Raw genomic sequence first — 18632 nt, 5'->3', positions numbered from 1 at the left:
ATCCGCAGGCGGATGGCCAATCCGAGGTGGTCAACATGGTGATTGCCATGTATTTGCGTTGTGTTACAGGTGATCGTCCTCGTGCTTGGGTGGACTGGCTCGCATGGGCGGAGTACTGCTACAACACCTCTTATCACTCCGCCCTGCGCGCTACGCCATTCGAGGTGGTCTATGGCCGACCGCCCCCGCCCATCCCGCCGGTTGACCCGGGGACGGCTAGGACGGAGGCGGCAGGTGACCTTCTTCGCAGCCGGGACGAGATGCTTGCGGAGGTGCGGCAACGCCTTGTTCAGGCCCAGCAGCTGGCCAAGCACTACTACGACGGCCACCATCGCGAGGCGGAGTTCGCGGTGGGCGACTGGGTGTGGCTGCGCCTTCACCACTCTACGCAGTCCCTTGACCCGCACGCGAAGCGCAAGCTGGGTCCTCGCTACGCTGGGTCATTTTCCGTGCTGGAGCGCATCGGCAAGGTGGCCTACCGCCTTCAGCTTCCGGCCGGTGCTCGCATCCACGACGTCTTCCATGTGGGGCTGTTGAAGCCTTTCCGTGGGGATCCGCCGGCGGCCACACCGGCTCTTCCTCCGACCTCCGACGGCCGCCTCCTTCCCGGACCGGCGAAGGTGTTGCAGGTCCAGCTGCGTCGCGGGGTGTGGTACATGTTGATCCGGTGGGAAGGCCTTCTGGAGGAGAACACAACTTGGGAGCAGCGTGACGAGTTCCGCCATCACAATCCAGACTTCCAGCTCGAGGACGAGCTGTTGCGCAGGCGGGGAGAGATGTTATGACCGGCGTCACTTCTAGCCGGAGGAGGCCCAATAGGCGCGTCTTGTTAGGGGCTTAGCCCAAATTATTTTATTTTTATTAGCAGCGAGATTATATAAACAGTTGTAAGACTCCCGTTTGGAATTAAGCAATAAGACATAATCTATTGCCCGGCTCCCAGAGGAGCCGGAACACTAACCTCGCCGCCGCCCCGCCTCTCCCATCGCCGCCGCCTCTCCCTCCGCGCGAGACGGCGCCCACACGCCGACCGCCGTAGTCATGAGCTCGCCCACCTCCCTCCTTCCCCTACAATCTCCGGCCAAGACCCGGTAGGGCCCTAGCTCCTACCACGAGATCATAGGAAAAATAAAACCTTCTTTTCTTAGGAGAAAGTTTAACTCGCAATTGCTACAGTACTAAATCATGACCTTTTGACTTGACAATACATACTATTCCACTAGGGATACTTTTGTATAAACATCCACAAGTTAAGAAATTTAAATGGTTGATTCGTTTCTAACATATACATTCGAAGAAATTTGGAAATCAATTCCTAGTTAGATTGTTCAGTAGCTGTAAATGCATCTTTGACCCTGCACCACATGCCATCTAATAGCATAATTTCAGAGTTCATCTTACCCCAACGACGTTTGATTTGGATAGGTTGTCTTCTTCGATTATCGACACTATTTGCCTTTAATTCATTAGCGATTTGATTCCAGTAATTCTGGGCACTGTTTACATTGGCAACAACAAAATTAGTGGGAACATTTAACCAAGCTCTAACTTGCTTAGTTCATTCAATGGTTTTAGGTCAACCTTTTCATGATAACGTAACTATTGATAATTAAACAAATGACATAGCAAGCAAAAATTGTCCTATTTGCTCCATTGTAAGTGCATGTCTCCGATGTAATCATTGCGGATATTCATTTGATTGGGCTACTACGTGTGGGGTGAAGTATGTGCAATGAGTAGAGTATTTATAGGTTCAATTAAATGTTGAATTATTAATTATTACTAATGCAAGAATAATTGAGTGGTCATTGTTGCTTCGACTAGCCGGGAAGTTGAGGTGCATGACTTGTAGCAATAATTAATAGCCCATGGATCACTTGAAGCTAGATACACGGTGTTCTGTTTATATAGATGCCCCAAAAGTGCCCACAAGTCAAAGAACCCATGGTTATAGTTGATGCATGCATTTATAATAATTAGTAAATTACATTTCAGTCAAAGCTAGATACACGGCCTCCTAAATCAAGGCATGCACCTCAACTACCCGGCTAGTCGAACCAACAATGACGCACTCAATTGTTCATGCATTAGTAATAATTAATAATTCAAAACCTATAAATACTCTACTCATTGCACATACTTCACCCCACAAGTAGTGGCCCAATTTAGTTCCAGCAAGTAGATATCGGCAATCACTGCATCGGAGACATGCACTTACAATGGAGCAAAGAGGATAAACGGACGGGAATCGAACCCTAGCGCTCGTCGTATGCGCCCGCGTTGTAGATTCCCTTAGTGAATTACATAGTTGTAGATGAATAGAATATTTGTGGAGCATTGCTCTGGTATATATACATCCAACTTAAAGTATCGACACATATAATGTGATATGCTATGCAAGCTATTATCCCCCCCCCCCCAACACACACACACAAGTGAGCACACCTGCAAGGAGTAGATTCCGATCCTACAATATTCGTGTTAGCATAATTTCATTATGAATAACAATAACATGATATTAATATCGTGTTTAGAACACCAAATACATATGCGGAAGATTAGGTACTAACTGGAATCGGTTGAGACCATTAGGGGGTTGACCATGGCTGCACCTTGCCGTTTAGGGCAGTGAGAAGATGGTCGGGAGAGAAGGGCAACAGCAGGGTGACGTAGTCATACAGGGGCAGCAGAGTCCAGCCCATGATATAGATACATAGGGGCAGGAGCACCGTCGGCACTACCTTGGGGTGGCCAGCGATGGTAGTCAGTCTTCCAACCTTTAGTACCCTTTTTTGTTGATAGGTTTACGTGCATCCAGAGATACACGACCCCCCTCTTTAGATCAAAGTTTTAAACAGTGTGCTATCTCGGCGCTATAGCGTTTGGAGGGGCATCACGCTAAATGGCATCGTGTGCAATTTAGCGGCTTTGCACGCTACTGAGGTTGCTGCTATTTGCCATAGTCTGCTATTTAAAACTTTGCTTTATATATGAGACGTTGATGGTCCAGGAACCGAAACCAGTCGCAACTACCCCTTTTCTCTCGGTCTGTTTTGACCTGAGACCAAATCCAACAATTTGAGCTCTGGAGATAAGGCACTTAATATAGGATTGTCTCAATTGGCCACCCAAACCAATAGATTTTTTGAACACACACCAAAGTATTCTTTTAAGTGTTCCTGAACCGAATACCAGGATAGCTTACCTACAACAACAACAACAACAAAGCCTTTAGTCCCAAGCAAGTTGGGGTAGGCTAGAGGTGAAACCCATAAGATCTCGCAACCAACTCATGGCTCTGGCACATGGATAGCAAGCTTCCATGCACCCCTGTCCATAGCTAGCTCTTCGGTGATAGCCCAATCCTTTAGGTCTCTCTTAACGGACTCCTCCCATGTCAAATTCGGTCTACCCCGCCCTCTCTTGACATTCTCCGCACGCTTTAGCCATCCGCTATGCACTGGAGCTTCTGAAGGCCTGCGCTGGATATGCCCAAACCATCTCAGACGATGTTGGACAAGCTTCTCTTCAATTGGTGCTACCCCAACTCTATCTCGTATATCATCATTCCGGACTCGATCCTTCCTCGTGTGGCCACACATCCATTTCAACATACGCATCTCCGCCATACCTAACTGTTGAACATGTCGCCTTTTAGTCGGCCAACACTCAGCGCCATACAACATTGCGGGTCGAACCGCCGTCCTGTAGAACTTGCCTTTTAGCTTTTATGGCACTCTCTTGTCACAGAGAATGCCAGAAGCTTGGCGCCACTTCATCCATCCGGCTTTGATCCGATGGTTCACATCTTCATCAATACCCCCATCCTCCTGCAGCATTGACCCCAAATACCGAAAGGTGTCCTTCTGAGGTACCACCTGACCATCAAGGCTAACCTCCTCCTCCTCACACCTAGTAGTACTGAAACCGCACATCATGTACTTGGTTTTAGTCCTACTAAGCCTAAACCCTTTCGATTCCAAGGTTTGTCTCCATAACTCTAACTTCCTATTTATCCCCGCCCGACTATCGTCAACTAGTACCACATCATCCGCAAAGAGCATACACCATGGGATATCTCCTTGTATATCCCTTGTGACCTCATCCATCACCAATGCAAAAAGATAAGGGCTCAAAGCTGACCCCTGATGCAGTCCTATCTTAATCGGGAAGTCATCAGTGTCGACATCACTTGTTCGAACACTTGTCACAACATTATCGTACATGTCCTTGATGAGGGTAATGTACTTTGTTGGGACTTTGTGTTTCTCCAAGGCCCACCACATGACATTCCGCGGTATCTTATCATAGGCCTTCTCCAAGTCAATGAACACCATATGCAAGTCCTTCTTTTGCTCCCTATATCTCTCCATAAGTTGTCATACCAAGAAAATGGCTTCCATGGTCGACCTCCCAGGCATGAAACCAAACTGGTTTTTGGTCACGCTTGTCATTCTTCTTAAGCGGTGCTCAATGACTCTCTCCCATAGCTTCATTGTATGGCTCATCAGCTTAATTCCACGGTAATTAGTACAACTCTGAACATCCCCCTTGTTCTTGAAGATTGGTACTAATATACTCCGTCTCCATTCTTCTGGCATCTTGTTTGCCCGAAAAATGAGGTTGAAAAGCTTGGTTAGCCATACTATCGCTATGTCCCCGAGACCTTTCCACACCTCAATGGGGATACAATCCGGGCCCATCGCCTTGCCTCCCTTCATCCTTTTTAAAGCCTCCTTGACCTCAGACTCCTGGATTCGACGCACAAAACGCATGTTGGTCTCATCAAAAGAGTCGTCCAGTTCAATGGTAGAGCTTTCATTCTCCCCATTGAACAGCTTGTCGAAGTACTCCCGCCATCTATGCTTAATCTCCTCGTCCTTCACCAAGAGTTGGCCTGCTCCATCCTTGATGCATTTGACTTGGCCAATATCCCTCGTCTTCCTCTCTCGGATCTTGGCCATCTTATAGATGTCCCTTTCGCCTTCCTTCGTACCTAACCGTTGGTAGAGGTCCTCATACGCCCGACCCCTTGCTTCACCAACAGCTCGCTTTGCGGTCTTCTTCGCCATCTTGTACTTCTCTATGTTGTGTGCACTCCTATCCAGGTATAGGCGTCTGAAGCAATCTTTCTTCTCTTTAATCGCCTTCTGGACATCATCATTCCACCACCAGGTATCCTTATCTTCACTTCTCCTTCCCCTGGACACTCCAAACTCCTCTGAGGCCACCTTACGAATGCAAGTCGCCATCTTCATCCACACATTGTCCGCATCCCCTCCTTCCTCCCAAGGGCCCTCCTTAATGACCCTCTCCTTGAACGCCTGAGCTACCTCCCCCTTGAGCTTCCACCACTTCGTTCTAGCGACTTTAGCCCGCTTATCCCGCTGGACATGAATCCGAAAGCGGAAGTCAGCAACCACCAGCTTATGCTGGGGTAGAACACTCTCCAGGTATCACCTTACAGTCTAGGCACGCACGCCTATCTTCCCTTCTCGAGAGGATGAAATCAATCTGGCTAGAGTGTTGGCCACTACTAAAAGTCACCAGATGTGATTCTCTCTTTCTAAAGAGGGTGTTGGCTACAATCATGTTGTAGGCTAGAGCAAAGCTTAAGACATCTTCTCCTTCTTGATTCCTGATGCCATAGCCAAAGCCCCCATGCGCCCCTTCAAAACCTGTGTTAGATGTACCCACGTGGCCATTGAGGTCTCCTCCTATGAAGAGCTTCTCACCAATCGGTACACTCCTAACCATGTCTTCCGGGCCTTCCCAGAACTCCCTCTTGGTGTTCTCATTGTGGCCTACTTGCAGGGCATACGCGCTGATAACATTGAGAACCAAGTCCTCAACTACCAGCTTGACCAGGATAATCCGGTCCCCACGTCTCTTGACATCTACCACTCCATACTTGAGGCTCTTGTTGATCAAGATGCCTACGCCATTTCTGTTTGTAGCCGTCCCCGTGTACCATAGCTTGAAGCCGGCATCCTCCACCTCCTTCGCCTTCTGTCCTCTCCATTTGGTTTCTTGGACGCAAAGGATATCAACACCTCTCCTCACCGCTGCATCAACTAGCTCCCGAAGCTTCCCTGTCAGAGACCCTACGTTCCAGCTACCTAAGCGAATCCTCCTAGGCTCGGCTAGCTTCCTTACCCTTCGCACTCGTCGAGTCAAATGCGAAGACCCTTGCTCATTTTCCACTACATCCGGGCGCCGATGTAGCGCGCCACTAAGGATGCGACGACCCGATCCTCGCTTACTTGCCACCGTATCCGGATCAAGATACGGCGCGCCACCTGGGGGGTGACGGCCCGGCCCTTGCCCATTTTCCACCACACCCGGGTTCCGATGTGGCGCGTCGCTGAGAGGGTTACGCCCCAACGAAAATCTTTTGGGTTTCATCTCCATAAGAGTGGCTGAGTTTTTACGTTGGCTCACCAAGCCTATCACAACCCTCCTCCTTTACCCGGGCTTGGGACCGGCTATTGAGACAACATAGGCGGAGTTACCAGGATAGCTTACCTGGATAGAAGAAATCCTGATCGAATTCTGCATTTGATGTAACAGTTGTATGATCAGAATGGGGTTGGAGCCTGGAGATTGTATTAGTTTTTTTTTTTTGACACCTAGGAGATTGTATTAGTCACAACAGATTTAATTGTGGAAGTGGAAATAAGTAATATATGAGCAGAAACTGATGAGCGTATCTTGCAAAAAGGCCATCTTTTGGCATAGAACTGCTATGGAATATCCTTCACTATTTGACTAAAAATGGAACGGAATGACATTTGATTGTTTAGTGAGATTATAGGCACTAAAGTGAATATCAATCCTGACCTTTCTGGTATCTGTACCTGCCTCAATGGAAGCTCTAAAAAAGTAGTCTTTTGTTCTTTATTAATTGAAAGCAATAGAGGATTAGCCAGTTTACTTTCTTGAGACTCCAAACGAGCCAGTTGCTGTCCTAATAGAGGTTCATGTCAATCCAGCCAAGCCATTGTCATGTGGTATTCTGCAAGTTTATACTCAAGGGCGTTACCTCCTGGAGAGGGTTAGTTCAAAAAATATCCCCTGGAGAGGCAACACGTCCATTGATTTCTTTCGTCCATATTGCCAGTTTTATCATTTGAATTGACTTGTCTTCCCAGACAACAGTTGTACTATCTGTTACTAACTTCCTCAGTTGACTGGACTTTCCTTTGTGAAATTATGGATGTGCTTCTGCCAAATAGCATAAGCAAAATTATGCCATGACCGCCTTTTTCCAAGACACGAGTTTGTGAAAAGGCAGACACTTGCCATGAAAAAAAAGTTATTTGTTTTTTGTCTAAATACTCCCTCTGTTCATAAATATAAGACGTTTTCGCAGTATAGATTGAACTGCCAAAGTGTCTTATATTTAGAAACAGAGGGAGTAGTAAAGTAGTTTCCATTCTGCAAGATAGCATGCAACCGAAATCTCGTTTTTATTTTGGCTATTCAATTCTGCTGTGAGCCTACAGTGTTTATTGATACGGATGACACAAAAAAAAATCTGAGTTTACTAGTTTCTACATATATATACAACTTCAGTTACTCATAGCACTTTTCAAACATATAAAGGCCTTGCCCTCATAAATTGCAGGGTTCCCTGGTTACGAACTTTGGAAATGTGAATTGCCTGAAGTAGCACTGTGTGTTTGAGAAGTTGTGCTGTTCTCCGTCTGGGAAGTTTGGCTTGAAGACAGATCTGAGAAGAAGTTTATGACATCAGGGCTTTCACCAAGAGCTCTCAGTGACCTGGGAACGGGGGGCATATTCACATCCAGAAACCCCTCTAGGATTTGGACGATCTGACCCATCGTGGGTCTAGTGCTTTCATCATCTTGGATGCACCAACAAGCAACCTTACAAGCTCTTGTGAGCTCGTCAGGATTTGCATCTCCTTTCAGCCTAGGGTCCAACAAGGTCTGCACATCCCCTTCATGGAGCTTGCTTGCAGCCAAGGTTGGGAAGAAAGTGGACCTGCCCTCCTCTCCATGATCAGCATTCCTCCTGCCTGATATGATTTCAAGGAGCATCATGCCATAGCTGAATACATCTGCCTTCGCGGTTATGGGCACGCCACTGATCCATTCAGGTGCAAGGTAACCCCTTGTTCCTCTCATTGTCGTTAAAACACGGCTGAAGTCCCGGCCTAAGAGCTTTGCTAGGCCAAAGTCGGATACTTTTGGTACAAAGGAATCATCCAAGAGAATGTTATCTGGCTTGACATCACAGTGTATGATGCAATCCCTACATTTTTCATGCAGGTAGTTTAGGCCCCTTGCTGTTCCAAGTGCAATTTGGTACCTAATGGCCCAGCTCAATGCAGTTGTCTCACCAGGGAAGAGTTGCACTTCCAGGGAGCCCTTTTGCATGTACTCATACACAAGCAGCCTCCTTGACCCTTCAGAACAGAACCCAAGAAGGCGGACCAAATTAACATGCTGGGTTGTCCCAATAGTGCTTACCTCAGCACGGAATTGCTTCTCCCCTTGATGAAACCCATCGAGCCTTTTCACAGCAATAGCAGTTGAATCTGGGAGCTTCCCCTTGAACACCGAGCCGAAGGCACCTCCCCCCAGCTTCTCTGAGAAGTTGCTGGTGACATGCTGCAAATCACTGTACCTGAAGGCAATCAACGTGCCCCCAGCAGTCTTTGATATCCGAAGAGTCCTATCTCGGCGATATTTCTGATATAGGAAGAAAAACACAACGGCAAGGATTATCAGAATTGCAGCAACTCCACCAACAACTGCACCAATGATCACTGCCTTGTTCTTTTTTGGGTCTTGCAGCTCGGATGCTGCAAGCCTGAGGAAGAGTGTGCCAACTCCATTTCCACTGTACTGTTCTTGGAGGTTTACCAGGTCCCCAGACCAAATAAAACAGCCAGTTGTATTGTAAGTGTAAGCATCGCATGAACAGCTTTTCAGACAAACCTGCTCACATTCTTTCAAGCTGGCGCCCACTGCACCCCGAGCATTGTCAGGTAGCCTCACGCCTGCCATGGTATAGAACTTATCAGGCTTGGTCTGTGCGGAGCTCGAGTTGATCTGGCACTGCAATGGTACGTTCCTCCTGCACCCACCACTGTAATCCTGAAGATCCCAATCACTCTGGACCTTCTGGCTGAACCCCTTGACGCAGTTGCAGTACGGCAGCGCAGCCTCACTGCAGCTACCATATGCCCCACAGAGTGCATACACCTCACACTGCCTCCGCGGCTGTGACCAGAACAAGATCCACTGCTGTGAGTATTCCACCCATGTCAGCTGCTTGATCTGTCCGGTCACGTCCATGATGAACCGCGAGATGACTGCATCATCCTTCATCGAGTAGTAGAAATAGCTTTCTGTGGCGTTGTCGACGAATTGGAAGTCGTATCTGAAATTGGCCGTCATCTCTGGCACGAGGCTGAAAATATTGCCGTTCCAGGGGCCACTGGTCCAGTAGTTTATGGATTCATTCCACTGGATGAAGTACTGTGTTGTGCCGTTGGGGTCTAGCTCAAGAGAGGACAACCCAGGAGATGGGTCTGCGCTGTTCTTCCAAGGAATAAGCCTCTGGCTCAGACCCGTGGTCTTGTTCAGCCCGAGCTTGCCCCCCGGAAGCCAGGTGTTTGTGGGATGGTCTATGCTTTGCCAATAAACTATCGATGCATTGGAGGCATCGGTGAGCTCGAGGCTACCGCTGTCCTTGATGGTAGCAATGGTGGAGTTGGAGGCTATACTTACATTGGTCGACCACAGTAGCCGGTTCTTGGCTTGATCAAGGAGGACAAGGTTGCCGTCACGGGCGATTTCCAAGGAGGCGGTGGCCGGGTCGGACACCGGCACGTCGGTGTTCCACACGGTGGTGAGCAGTGGTATGTTGCTGTACCATATGGCTATGTAGTAATTGCTGGAGGTGGAAGAGGTGGTGTTACTCTGCGATGGGGAGTAGAAGCCCACGGCGAACTTGTTGCCCTGGGACACGATCTTCTGTGACCCGGACAAGGGTGTGGTGGAGTTGATGGTGTCACCGGCTGTGCAGAGTAGGATTTGGCTGAATAGGAGGAGGAAGAAGAAGGGATCCATGGATCATGGAAGGGAGCTTGGAAGAATAGCCAGGGCTTGAGTGAGGACGGGAGCCTGAACTTTGGAGTCACTCGTGGCTGTGGTTGGACACAGAGGTTTCTCAGCCTGGTGAGCTACAGGGTTGATTAAATAAGCAGCCCTCTTTGACCTGGTATAGCAGCAGCAAAGGCTGATTGAGAGCCACACGCCCAACGCCCAACGCCCTGCTGCTGCTGAATAGTAGGAGTACTAGAATCTTGTGTTGAAATTTATGACACATGGTTAAGGCTGGTTGTAATTGGAGTATCATAGCTAGTACTCCCTCCGTTCGGAATTACTTGTCTTAAAAATGAATGTATCTAGAACTAAAATACATCTAGATACATCCATTTCTACGACAAGTAATTCCGGACGGAGGGAGTATCATGCATACCAACTAGGCAACTTTGATGATGTGGCATAGAATTAAATGAAGTAAGAGATGGTTGAGTATCATATCATGATACCGTATCATAATAAATGCTACACTAGTATGTGTCATGCATGGCAATAAATAAAGTCATCTATGATACTAACATATGATACTATGTATTAGGGAGGTAATATCATACACTAGTATCATATGCATGATACTAACTTATGATACTACCCATTACAACCAGACTAACGGTGTTTTCTTTTCTTTGCTTGATTTATGTCGTGTCACCTCACTTCAATTGCAGTTGCAATCCGAGGTAGCATAGCTATGATGTTAGTGATGTTATGTCACTTTCCCTTCTTTAATTATTGTTATGTTATTCCATTGGATGAAGTACTGTTTTGTGCCATAGGGTTTGTTGTGTCATAGAGTACTATTTTCTCTTCATTGATTAATATTGGTGAACAGAAATGCCAATATCTGACTGCCATGATGCTGACTGTTGCCGACAAAAAAGGGGAGAAAAATGGTGTGAAGCCAGAAAAGTGGTTTTCCGGCGTTGACTTGGAATATTTAAACGAAGGCCAATCTTTGGGCGCAAATATTTTAAGACTGACTTGTCATCTTGCGAATACTCAGGCTGGTCATAGTGGGGAGTAACTTAGACTAGTAACATACATATGTTACTAGTCTATGTTACTACTTTCATAGTGGGTAGTGTCATAGGTGTGGTAACATAGTTGCCTTCATTTATTACTTTGTAGACTCATTATGCATTGAAAACCGCTATGTGATGGTAACATATTATGTTACTCTATTTGCCTCTCTCCTCATTAACTACTTGCCACATCATCATTTTTGCTTATGTGGCATCTATGTTACTACCTATGTTACTCCCACTATGACCAGCCTCAAAGTTGCAGAGGTTACTTCCAGAATTCAACCTCTAACCTGGACGTCTCCTCTGCCAGGCAGATCTTGCAGCTTTCCCGCTGTTCGTCTATGTCTCTCTCTCTTCTAGAACGGGTATCTACCTGGTCGGGGTGAATACCAGAATTTTGAATTGTCTCATGGTCTGTTCGATTTACAGTGCGTCAGTTCAAGGTTGCGATTTTTCAAAGTCATGTTAATAAATAATAATCATCGTGATCGCAGTCTTCACTGAAGGCGTAAACGGCGTCCACTGATACGTCTCTAACCACCTTTTCCTTCTTTCCAGCTGTAGCGTTTATACACGCACCTCAGTAACTGGAGCGCAGAGACGGATAAGCGCAGACCCAGCACATATATGTGTCGAGACTCGAGAGGTATTTTCTGGTTATATGGTGCCCAAACTCGGGGCAAAATGACCTGTCAGAGAAAGGAACGTGATGGCCGTGTTTGACCGGTAACAACAAGGCTAGAGACAACCTCTTTTTTCTCCTGATTCCTCGGCTAAATCATGTTTCAGGTAGTGCCCTGTCCTGCTCGGCCGTTCAAGAGCTTTTATGATACGGGCCCAGCATTAAGTAGCGTTAAAGGTGGCTGACGGATAGAAACGAAATGGAGGAGAGGAGGGGAAATATCGGGTGCTCCCATCCGGGTGAATATCAGGTTATACCATCAACTTTCATGCTCCCAAGATACCAATTTGAAAAAGTCAAATTTAAATGTTTCAAAAAATTTCATAAAAATCGTGAATGTTCACCACACATATATGTATACAACCCTTAAAAATTTCAGATCCAAATTCAAAGTACACAAAGAGAAACCAAAAAAGACAAATCCAGATGTGAATAGTGCAGGTTTTGGCACTATTCATGTTTATATCTTTATTGACACTATTGATGTCAAATTTGTCTTTTTTGTTTCTCAATGTATAGTTTGAATTTGGATCTGGATTTTTTAGAGGTTGTAGACATATCACGTATGTGTTGTGAACATCCACAATTTTTCTAGGAATTTTAAGAACATTTAAATTTGACTTTTTAAAATTGGTATCATGTGAGCATCTAAGTGGTGGTATCACTAGATATTTTCCCCTCCCCTCCTTAGGGTGCTCCCCATACTTCAACTTCAAAAAAGTCAATTTTGAATGGTTCAAAAAAATTCTAAAAAAAGTTTCTGAATGTTCACAAGAAATGTAACTACAAGTCCTAAAGAAATCAGATCTAAACTCTAACTGAAAATTGAGAAACGAAAATGTGAAATCTAGCATGAATAGTGTCATAGAAAGACAAAAGGAACATTTGACACTATTCACATCTAAAATTTTCTTTTTTGTTTCTCAATTTACATTTCGAGTTTGGACCTGAAATTTTAGGTGGTGTAGTCACATTCCTTATGAGCATTCATATTTTTTCTAAAAATTTTGAAACATTTAAAATTAATGTTTTGAAGTTGGAGCATGGGGAGCACACAAAGGATGGGAGCACATGAAATTTCCCCGAGAGGAGCCAGGGCATTCATGTCTGGTGATATTTCCAAATTCTGAGTTGACACTAGAACCGTATATAGTGGTGACAGGAGGAATACGTTTGATGGAGCACACTGAGCACGACGGCTGGCAATAGGTATTACCGAAAAAGGCTTTCGCCCTGCTTTATATATAAAGCAATAGGGCCGAACCTATACAAAGTGATGAGGGAACCTCTTACAAAGCAGATCAAAGATAAAACAAGATTACAAGAGTGCCCACACTCCATCAAGACACACCCGAAGCTACTAACTAGAAGAGAGATTGTGCCTCCAAGAGAAACCACCGAACGTCGATTGTGACAACCTGGTTTTTGCCTTCTCTTTTTTTTTCGGACTTTCAGTTGCCTTTGCTTTGGATTTGGAGTTTTGAATCAATTCAAATGGACTTGAACACTTGGGGCTACCCTTGATTTTCACCCAAGTGACCCATCCACCTCTCACTCACCTTTTCTTCTCCAAAAAAATCAAATAAAAGCCCAAATGATATTTTTCATGAAAGAAAAATATTCATTTTCCTTCCTGAAAATCACTTCAGAGAAGTATGCTCCAAAACAACCCTTAGATTCCTTGCTCCAAAAATCCTGAATAAATGCACAAATATTCTTTGAACCCTAGGGCACCTTCCTGAGCACAAATATTGCATCACATTTTGTAATATTTTTGCTACAGAAAATCATTTCTGTTCTGGACAGAATGATCACTTTGCACAGTAAGTATATTTTTGCTTGATCTTTTGGGGCTGATCTTTTCTGAGCTTGATTACCTTCCTAAAAGATCACTAAACCCCAAAGCACAACACTTAACTCTCACTAGATTTTTCTCAATTAAGGAAGATAGCTACTTCCACAGTGCACCTGTGATCCAACCAAGCATGCAAAACAACTAAAACGACTAAGGACTAGGTGCCAGACATGTTGTTTGGGCTTAGCTTAGCCTGATGCCATAGTTCACGCGGTGACCACGTTCGTCCAAGGGGGTTGGCATGCGTCCGACGCGCTCTGCATTGCCCCAACGCCTCTGCTTCGCGCGTGCTCGCTGCCCTCGCTGCAACACCTTGCCAAACCGCGCCACCATCTTCGTTTGAGTCCCCTTAACTGCACCCTGGCGCTCGCCGACGCCGGAGCTCGCCACAGCGAGCACGGGCACGACGTGGCCAACGCAACAGTGCGCCCGTGCCCCTGTGCTCGTCGCGTACCACGCTCCTGTGCTCTTCGCAGCTCGCCTACAGCTCCCGCGTGACCTCCGGCGTCTTCCCCCTCTCTCACTGACGCCATTCGTTGCCGGGCGAGGCTCCAGAGAACTCCGGCGAGCTCTCGATCCCCGCCTCGTCCTCGGCTATAAATAGAGCTCCCCGAGCTCGTTCCTCTCATCACACACACTCATCACACCTCCACACACCCGTAGAGCGCCGCAACCCGGCTGGGCAGGCCTCTGGCCGCCGTCCCCGCCCCGAGCTCGCTGGCGATCCCCCTCCTTTGCCCACATGCTCTCTAGAGCCGCTCGAGCTCAACTGACCCCTCCGGCGTGTTCGTGGTGATCCACTGGTGCGTGCTGGTGCGTGCTGGTGCTGCTGGACTGGCCCTGCGTCGCCGGAGCCACCATTTCCGACGAGCTCCGCCCGCTGCCGCCGCTGGAGAGCTCCATTCCGACCCCGTCCGGCCACCCCTAGCCACGCTACGGGTACGGGCAAGTGCGCATCAACCTCCTCTTCAATCCTATGCCTCTAGATCTCGTCGTCGGGCACTCCTTGCCGGAGAAAGCACCGTCGCCGCGCCCCCGCCTCTGTTTCTCTCTCTCTCCCCCTTCGATGCGACAGCTGGGGCCCGCTGTCAGCCTCTCAGGCCACGCCCGAAGCGGTATGAGTGGTGGCGCCCTGGCGTTTTACGCCTTCGACGACACCCCCCCTGGTTTTTTTTTTTTAGTTCAAATTTGACCAGAACTCTGACTAGCTGTAACTTTTATTCTACAAGTCCAAATGAGTTGATTCTTTTTGCATTCTGTTCTTACTGGAAAATCCTAGCAGCAAACCCAAGATGGGATTTTTCCTTGCTACCTAGAATTTCTGGTAATTTTCAGAATTGTTCTTGATATTTTCTTTTTGTTACTTGATCTATTTTCAGAAGGTGAAGCTTGTCTTGAAGGCATCCAGGAGGAGTGTGAAGCTCCTCTGCACTAAGGCAAGCCACAACAACATTTTCATGGTGTCTTTGCAATATCCATGATTTTCTACTTGAATTTATATGATATTCATTGCATATAGTATTAAAAATAAATGATGCTTGTGTTATTTAGTTTGTCATGATCAAAATGCTTAGTTAACAGAAATGAATGCTTGAACTAGTGAGATATAGCTTGAGTAGTTGATGTAAGTAAATTTTGTCATGACTATGGTATTATGATCATGAGTATTATTTTTACTATATGAAAATGAGTTTTATTTGATAAATGCCAACTAAAGTAATGAGTAGAAATAACTAGTAAGAAAGGACCAGAAATGTTGCAAGTTGAGTTTGTGCAAGTAGAGCTTTGAATAAGGTTGATCTGTTATTGTTAAGTGATATATGATCCATGATACATGGTTGCATAAGCATGGCATGTTGTGACTCGAGCATTTTATTTTCAAGTTAAACCTAATGATAATTGAACTTGAACTTAAAGTTGTCCGGGTCATGGTGCCACTGAATCGGGCTGCCAAGTGCAACCACATTTGCCTTAGTATGGGGAGGCCATAGTCGTTCCGTTGTCATGCCTCTTGTCGGTGCCTCCAACTAGGGAAGGTTATGGGCGTGCGTTACCCTGGCCCGGTAAGCAGACATAACCTTGTGGGCCTATTGTTGTTATGGTACCGTGCCCTCGTTTGGGTCTGTTTATTTTCCACGACGGTGGTAGTTTTGCCTTTGGTAGGCTGGGTCACCCAGGACTGATCCCAGAGGGGAGTTGGTCAGAGTGGCCGTAAGAGTGTCATGACAATGGGAGGGTTCTGTTGGAATGTCATTGGTCCACCCGAATGGGAGTGCGAGGCCATGGGTTCCGTGGTGTGGGTAAAGTGTGTTATCTCTGCATAGTGTATTAATCTATCGATAGCCGCGCCCGAGGATAAGGGCCCAGTTCGTAAGTAAGTCACACCATGGATCAACTTTCATAAATAATCTTGCACATTAAGTTATTTGCATTGCACTTGTTGAGTGATGATGATGTCAGTGAGACTGACTGTTGAGGTATTACTTGTGATCTGGAAGTGATCACTGTTTGGTTACGAGGTAACCTATTGAGCCAAGTATGGTTCTGACCGTGATCCGTCATGATCACTGTTCGGTTGCGAGGCAACCTGTTGGTAAGAGAGTCCGAGTGACTCAATGCACAAGTTTGGTCACTACATGAGTAGCATGTTGATATTTGCATTGAACTTGTTTAAATGTCATGATATTGTTTGTCATTATGGTTTTGTTTCATGTGAGCTTGCAAGTACATTCAATGTACTGACCTGGCGTGTTATGCCAGATTTCAGGAAAGTCTAACTGGATCGGAGTGGTGCCGTGTCTAGACCGTGTCCACATCGGTGTCCCTGTGCTATGGAGTCCCGCTACGTCGTTGTTCCGCTGCCATGTAGATGTCGTGCTCAAGGCCCCTTTATGTTTACTAAATAATGTACATATTGTTCAGCCGCACCGAGTGTGCCGCTTGGCCTCACTACTTGATGTAATGTAACGCTATGCTTCTGCTAGTTTCAATAAAGCGGTGATTTCTTTACCAAGATGTTGTGTGTTGCCAGAAGACATGATCTCTGGGTTGGCAATGCAAGGTAAACCGGTCGCTTTGAGCCGGGGTGCCACAACACTTGGTATCAGAGCTGCGCTGATTGTAGGACACGCTAGACCCCGACACGCTAAGTAAACATTAGTTAGCTGCTAATTGAGCGTCGTTAGTATTTGCATCTAGATGCTGCACTGCATTGCATGCATATGACTTATTGTTATTTCTAACCTGTTAATGGTTGTGAGTGTAGATGGTTCCGGTGTTGTATCCATGTCAGTTGCAGCTGATGCCCTACACTTCTCCACATCTCCTCCGTAGCATGTGGCGTCGACTGTACCCTCACGATGACGACCCAACATATCGGGTGTACCGGGAGCGTCCAGCCGACTCTGTGTATGAGTATCACGTCGTGGTTACTCTGCCCACGAGTTCCTCAGCTAGTTCTTACACTCGTACCTCTCGGAGTGGTTATGCATCCACCGTCGCTCAGGTCGTCCAGTATGCTGCGTTTGAGATTCTTGTTGAGTTACGCTATGCCGAGGCTCGGATGCAGAACCACCTAGGTTTTCGTTTCTACCCATATCTTCACGATGATGGTCGTGTTCGCTTTCATTCCGTTGATCCAGCATCTGATAGTGACACTAGCCACCTTTCTCGATATATCACTGCTAGTTATCTTCTGATTCACGAGTTGGCTCGAGAGCTGAATCGTGCTCGTTCTGCTTTAGCCGCCGCTAGATCCTACCCTACTCCACCTTCTATGGGATTTACTCCTTATATTGTGCCCAATTCTAGATCGCCTGTTTCTCCGGTTACCCCCACAACTAGCTCGGGCACCTCGCCAGTGAACCCACACAGTGCTCCTGCTGAGTGGGCATCTCTTCTTGCTACCCCCGTAGCTCCCATGATCCCTTCTCGTTCCGCACCTGCCCTTGAGGGAGAACCCTCGAGGCAGCGTCGTTGTGTTACCTTTAACTCGGAGGTTTCGGTTGGAGTCCTTAGTTCAGGATCTGGGTCTGACTTAGGAGAGGATCCGACAGCACTAGCAGAGTCCTAGAGTGTCTGAGTATCAGAAGTGGTCATGTGATGTACGGATGTAGTTGTATGAGCCATGATGCATGTATGCGAGTAGTCACACCCATCATGATGTTTACCTTTCATGTATGAGTCTATGTATAATTATGTTGGAACTTTTTATTCGATCGATGTGTTTTTCAGTTCGTTCACTTTTCCGGGTTTGTCGCTGGCTTTTATTTCCACGATTGGATGTTTCCCATATCGGTTGCTCTTATTGGGAAAAATAAACAGTAGGATGACGCAGGAGGCAGCAGCACGGAGGCTTGTGAGGATGTCCCTGTTCGTCGTTCAGCAAGACAGGCAGGACACTCCCCGAGCCGTATCCGCAACCACCGCCTCCACCGCCAAATCCACCCTCCACTGAACAGATTATGCGAATGTTTGAGGAAAGAAGGAATAATGATGTGATTGAGTTGTTAAAAAGTGTGCAAGCTATGGTTGTAAATAATGGAAATTCAAATGGACATCACTCCAAGTTGTCAGATTTTCAAAGGACTAAGCCTCCTAGTTTCAGTCAAGTGGTTGACCCTTTGGAAGCAGATGATTGGTTGAGAAGAAACTTGAGATTGCTCGCACTGATGAAGCTGACAAGGTTCCATTCACTACCCACTATCTTGAAGGAGCCGCTGCTATGTGGTGGGATAATGCTAAAGCTCTGTGGCCTGCGGGAGAAGAAATTACTTGGACTAATTTCAAGGACCAATTTCTCAAGTATCATATTCCAGCTGGTATCATGAAGGTCAAGCAACACGAATTTCTTGGTCTCACCCAAGGCAGTCTGTCAGTGAGCGAATATTTGCACAAGTTCAACCATCTGTCCCGTTATTCCCTTTATGATGTGT

General features: G+C 46.6%; 1 protein-coding gene across 1 annotated transcript; it reads right to left on the bottom strand.

The window, feature by feature from the left end:
* Window positions 1–7483: 7483 nt before the first annotated feature.
* LOC123044575 (G-type lectin S-receptor-like serine/threonine-protein kinase At2g19130) lies at window positions 7484–10216 on the bottom strand. Its single transcript, XM_044467355.1, has one exon. It carries the CDS (start codon window positions 10101–10103, stop codon window positions 7638–7640), a length of 2466 nt encoding a protein of 821 aa, XP_044323290.1. The 5' UTR covers window positions 10104–10216; the 3' UTR covers window positions 7484–7637.
* Between the last annotated feature and the right edge of the window lie 8416 nt (window positions 10217–18632).

The sequence above is a fragment of the Triticum aestivum genome, chromosome 2B (assembly GCF_018294505.1).
Source record: "Triticum aestivum cultivar Chinese Spring chromosome 2B, IWGSC CS RefSeq v2.1, whole genome shotgun sequence".
Lineage (NCBI taxonomy): Eukaryota > Viridiplantae > Streptophyta > Magnoliopsida > Poales > Poaceae > Triticum > Triticum aestivum.
The sequence above is the reverse complement of the archived record's forward strand: the minus strand, read 5'-3'. Positions and strand labels throughout refer to the sequence as shown.